This window comes from Centroberyx gerrardi, chromosome 24, assembly GCF_048128805.1.
Source record: "Centroberyx gerrardi isolate f3 chromosome 24, fCenGer3.hap1.cur.20231027, whole genome shotgun sequence".
In the NCBI taxonomy this organism is placed as follows: Eukaryota; Metazoa; Chordata; class Actinopteri; order Beryciformes; family Berycidae; genus Centroberyx; species Centroberyx gerrardi.
This window is the reverse complement of record NC_136020.1, coordinates 21,250,237-21,256,236: the sequence shown is the minus strand read 5'-3', so window position 1 is coordinate 21,256,236 and position 6,000 is coordinate 21,250,237. Positions and strand designations below refer to the sequence as shown.

At 39.9% G+C, this 6,000-nt stretch overlaps 1 protein-coding gene across 1 annotated transcript in view; it reads right to left on the bottom strand.

Moving 5' to 3' along the window:
- Window positions 1–1,901: 1,901 nt before the first annotated feature.
- The window catches only part of LOC139917553 (anoctamin-4-like), a 58,299-nt gene continuing 54,200 nt past the window's right edge, over window positions 1,902–6,000 (bottom strand). Inside the window, exons 25-29 of the mRNA XM_071906687.2 lie at window positions 5,532–5,679; window positions 5,251–5,370; window positions 4,267–4,372; window positions 3,217–3,420; window positions 1,902–1,947 (exon numbers count right to left, since the gene is read on the bottom strand). Of these exons, the coding sequence (XP_071762788.1) occupies window positions 3,229–3,420; window positions 4,267–4,372; window positions 5,251–5,370; window positions 5,532–5,679 (566 nt within the window). The 3' untranslated portion in view covers window positions 1,902–1,947; window positions 3,217–3,228. The remainder of the gene's footprint in view (window positions 1,948–3,216; window positions 3,421–4,266; window positions 4,373–5,250; window positions 5,371–5,531; window positions 5,680–6,000) is intronic.

The following is a 6,000-nucleotide window of genomic DNA, read 5'->3' as shown; positions in this document are numbered from 1 at the left end:
CACTGATTATACTGAAATACGACGGCCTTTGGAGCGTGAAGGCATCTTTGATTTTTCCCTGCGTTCCAGCCGAAGAGCTCATGAATATGGATCGTCTCGGAGTCGATGTTGTGCTCCGTGATGAGCGGCGCCGGGCCGTACAGATGATTGTAAAAGCCTCCTCATCTGAGCTCAGAGGGATAACAAGCCGGTCAGCCTCGGTGCCGGTTGTGCTTAGCGGCGCCGAGTGTGTGATGAAGCCTCGGCCCGTGTGTCTGAAGGTCGGAGACGCAGGGCGGGATCTACAGATTTCCCCCCCGGGGCTGTGTAACGAGATGATGTAAACTTGGAGACATCAGGCAGTCAAGCGCCTGACAAATTATCTTTTTTGAAAATATGTATGCGAAACATGCATCCACAGGGGCAGCAAAGCAAATATTTATGTATTCAATCAAAAGTGTTTAAAAATATTCCGATCCATACTATTCCAGATGTAATGAATGCGCCAAAAATAATCACAACATATCATCTACAGTGTTTATGTGCAAACCCTGAGACAATCGATCCGATAATCAATATAGAAGTCTTCCTTACCTTTCATCAGATCCACATTGGCTGCTGCTAAGCTGTAACTAAGCACAGCAGCGCCGCCTGGTGGTGTAATGGAGAATCCCTACTCTCACCTTTTAAAAACTTTATGTAGAGAAAATGTACTGTTAAGAAGGATTTAGGAAAAAACACGTCTCAATGTCATTGGTTTACATTGATTTTCTCCATTTTCCAATGATAAATCAAAGACTGAAGCATTCATGCTGTAGATAATGCTTTCATTTGTTTATATGTATTTTGAACTGATCATGCTATGGGAAAAGTTGAACATGTTTAGACTTTTTAAATGTGTTTTTAGTTATTTTTCCTCTGTTCTGTCGTGACATCAAAGTCTTTCCCAGCTGTCTCGCTCCTCTTAACAAATCCATAAAAATCATTAGAGGGGCAATAAATCAGGTTTTTACCGCTGCATAGCACAAAATGACCCTAATATATCTGCAGGGGGTTGATAAGGTGCTTGATCAATACCAATGACTCAACAATTAACTTGGCCAGCTGCTGAGATTTCTGGCTTTCAAAACTCACTTGGACGTTGCTGTGAGCGATTGGCATCACAACGCATTTCAGCTCCGAAAGCTAAAAGCAAATGACAAAGCAGTATTTGTTATTTCAATATTCTGCATGGTGATTTTAGGAGTATGTGATATCTGTGGAGTATGAAACTTCTAACTGGTTCAAAACGTTCAAGACAGAATCAGATTTCTTTACAATAAATAATGTTTATTACTGCAATTATCAATCTAAATTCAAATGGAAGGCATGTCCAGTTTGAGCAGACTGGCCGTCGCCGCAGCTCGGATGGAACAGATCTCTAAATAACTTTTATTTTTATTGCACTACACTATAGCAGAGCAGATGGCCTATCTGACATTCATTTAAATATCTTCTTTATTTACAATAAAGCAAATATTGACGTGATCTCTTGTAAATGTTCCTCGAACAAGGAGAAATGTAAACAGGGTTTGTCATTCAGTAAGCATGGGAGAGAGGCTCCTCTCACTTATAACAATAAATCTGTAAAAGTCACCGTTTTCTCTTGCTTGAAATCTACATTCAGGATCTGAAGACATACGCTGTTGAGAGTCCGAAGTGGCAGAAACAATCTTGCAAAAAAAAAAGTAGCAAAACCTGCCGCCGAACGTCCGAGAGGAAGGGAGTGTTACACCCAGACAGGGAGCCTCAGCAGGGCGGCCAGCCTGCTGGGTGCAGGGTGTCGTCTGTCCTGCAGGGGGAGCCGCTCCCACACAGGAGGAAGGTGCGAGTCCGGTGTCATGCAGGAAACCCTCCTCTTCCTCTCCCTCCTCTTCTTCCTCTTCCTCCTCCCTCTGCTGAGCTCTTTTGATAAACAGCAGCTGACACCTGAACATCAGAGAAATAAAGCTTAATATCATTACAGTGGAGCTGGAGCCCTGCAGCTTCCTTTACTGGTACAATTTTGTTTTAAAATACAGCTGGGAGCCTGTAGCATCTGATAATGTAATAACTGTCATAACTTGTCAAAATGTAATAAAATGTCCCAGTAAATGCACACAGAAAATAAAGGTGCAAACTGGAACTGAAAACAGATCTTCAGACTGATGCCATACAGGAACCATTTCTGGTTCCACGAAGAACCTTTCTTTTTAATATGCCAAAGAACCATATGAGGACCGTGAAGAACCATCCACTAAATAAAGTGGTTCTTTAGTGGAACCACACAACCTTTTAAAAAAACAGTTAAGAACCGTTATTTTTATTTATTATTTTTCAAAAACGTAATAATATCTGTTAACATAATAACTTCCCTGATAATGTAACAACATCACATCATTACATTAACCGGTGATTATGACTTCATAAGGGATGTAACATATTTTTAACTGATTATGCAATAATAGTAATTGCAGCAATTGAGTTATTGCATTCTTCTTATTCTTACAAATTATATTAATTACATTATTATAATTACATTATTGTGAGTAAATATTATGACATCATCAGTTAAATATATGTTACACCACTTAGGAAGTAGTAATCACCTGTTAATGTAATAATGTGACTGTTGCTAACAGGTTTTATTGCATTTTCAACCAATTTAAAGGGACATTTTACTACATTTTGACAAGTTATTACATTATTTGTGCAGTAAATATTATGACATCATCAGTTAAAAATATGTTACACCACTTATGAGGTGATAATAGCCTGTTAATGTAATATGTGATTGTTGCTAACAGGTTTTATTGCATTTTCAACCAATTTAAAGGGACATTTTACTACATTTTGACAAGTTATTACATTATTTGTGCAGTAAATATTATGACATCATCAGTTAAAAATATGTTACACCACTTATGAGGTGATAATAGCCTGTTAATGTAATAATGTGATTGTTAACAGGTTTTATTGCATTAATTTAAACTAATTTAAGGGATATTTTACTACATTATCAGTTGCTACAGGCCTTAATATTTAATTTAAATCTCAAAAGCATCTCTAAAGTGCAATTAGAGTTGAATGAGAGAATAAGAGTGAGAATAAGAATAAGTTAGAGTGAGAATTGAGAATAATATATCTGCAGGGGGTTGACAGGGTTGGTGATCAATAAACTCAGCATCATTCCTCATGTGTTGGTGAATGTTTCTGTACCAGCTGGTGCGTTCAGGGCCACTCCTTGTGATGCGCCCTGTCCTTCTTCTTCCTCTCGTTCTTCTCCTTCTGCAGCCGCTCCAGCTCCGCCTCGTACATCATCTCCTGGATCAGGTACTTCTCCCGCCGCATCCGGTCCCGCAGGTCCTTGGGCAGGTCAGGGATCAGGTACGCGATCAGGGTCTTGATGGCGAAGACCATGTGCTGCGGAAACGGTGTCGATTATCATAAATGCCAGAGTCGTACCTCCACAATGAGACAAAATAACCCTTTGAGCTTTGTGGTGCTGTCTTTGTGCTGACTATAATGTCAAGTTCATCACACTCTGGAGAAAGTGTTGGGACTCACGTTACCCAACATCCTTTAAAAGGTGCCAGAATTTCTTTAAATCTCCCATAAATTACTGATTATGGAAAATGTCTACCACATGAGGTTTGTTGTAATTTATGAATTATATACATTGATTTGGACGGGACTAGAATTGAGAGAAGATGTGACAGTTTGTCGGTAACTATCACTCCTGTAAGAAGGCACACTCTGTAGTTGAAAACACAGGATTGAAAACAATAAATCACTCTGGTAAAACCTTCATCACCAGACCGCCTGTAGTAATACTAATGCCAGATATATCATATTGATGTTACTCTATTTTTTGTAACTCATGTTTTTATTAAATTTGTTCTTTTCTATCCACTGTGAAGCACATTGTGTCTTTGTTTTGAAAAGTGCTATATAAATAAAGTTGTTTTATTCTTATTCTTATTATAATCACGTGTGGACAGGGATTAAGCTTCAATTCCTAGATCAGCAACATTACAAGCAACCAATAATAAGGAGTGCAAATCCTGTGAGAGAAACGCTTAAAATAATAGAAGAGAAGAGAGAGAAAGGGAGGTTTTGTTGTTTTGATGAGAGCAAATTAGAGCAAACAGGAGGCGTGGATCCTGACAGAGAGCTAAGAAGCATCGACAAAATAATATCAAGGAATCCAATTACAAAAACATCTCGCTGTCTGCTGTTGTTTGTCAAACAGGGGATGAAAAAACTGACCTCGAAAACGATGATGAAGGCCAGCCTGGCCGCCAAGACGTGCCAGAACTGCAGAGTGTAGGAGTAAGGCTCGGCCGAGTCGGGCGGCTCCCGGTAGTCACGGTACCTGGAGGGTCAAACAGGCGCCGAGGGTCAAAGGTCATCACACACTCACACTGGTGTTACAGCCGGGAGAGTTCAGCCGTGTCAGGGATTCAACACTTCAACACAGTTCAGCTCAGGATTACAGACAAAACAACACACTGACTGCATTCATGTGCATCATTTCTGTTAAACTGTCTGTAATCACTCATGAATTCAATCATTCTCTAGTCCTTAATCATGTTAGTCTTTTGCAATCTTTGTGTACAGGATACATTTACGTACAGGGTTGTTATTGTGTTCCTTTTGGTTTTAAATTTTCCTTTTCTTTATTAGAAGACTAGCTGCCATTAAACTGGTAGCTAATGGGGATTCTAATAAAATGAAATAAAATTTAAAAAATGTCATTTTGCTCATTTTTGGTGTGTGTCACCGTTTTGTTCCTTCTTGTTTAAATTCTTGTTTTGTCTTTCTTTGTTAATTTATTCTTGTAGTTGGTTTGTTTTATTTTACACCCGTGTTTTAAATGTTTGTTATGTAATTGATGTTTCATGTGGACTCCAGTAAGACTCGCCTGGGAATGGGAATCCTTAATAAACTCATAAATAAACATAATAAAAGGTTATGCAATCGATCCTGGGGTTGCACAAATGTTTGCAGCCAAAGTCCAGTCTCTCTTTTTTTTTTAGCTCAACAGATGCTTGGAAGTGCAGATCCTGACTCTTGTTGCCACTGAAAACCTGTTGGATAAAAGTCTAAATATTTTTAACATGTACTGCTTGGTGCTGTGAGAGCTGAAAACCAGTCAGAGAAATAGAAACCAGCGCTGGGAAAACAAGTTACCATCAGACACGTGACTTTAATCCCATGTGAACTGAAGGAGACTGACTGCCTGATATTTACCGGCAGAACTTCACAGCTTCTCCAAACACTTCAGATCCATTCGAACTGGGCTGCGATTTCCTCTCAAAGTCAGACACCCGAAACACCGACAGGCTGGCGTTCACGTATCCCATCATACACCTGAGGAGGAAACACTTTAGTCCTTTAGCTGATTTAATAATTAAAAAAAACAACTTTTCTTGACAAATTTATCCAGAAGAAAGAAAGCAACAGGTTGAACAGTCTCTGCCTTATTAGTGACTAATGTGGACCAAAATAAAAAGCCGTCCCGAGCTGCTCACCTCTCCCCCGCCCGGCCCTGGCCCGCACACGGCCCGTACTTGTAGGCGTAAACGAGGCGAGGGATGAAGTCGGAGGTAACGGCGATGACAAATGCGTTGGTGATGACAGACAGGATGCCGATGCCCTCCAGAATGCCGTACCAGATCCCTGCAGACAACACACACGCATGTAGATAATACAGTTAAATGAAAAATATACTAATAATAATATCAGCAGCAGCAGCAGCATCAACATAATAACCAGGACCATCAATCTAAGTTGAGACATTTGTGAGCAGATTGGAGTTTTAGTTCTACAATAGTGATGCGCGGGTCAGGTTTTTTTCAACCCCCGACCGCCCGACCCAACATAAACATATCTGAACCCGCCCGACCCATTTTCATACACATAAAACGACCCGAACCCGATCCGCAACCCGAAAAAAAAAAAAAAAAAAAAAAAAGATTCAGGAAGCCAGGTAATTTTCCA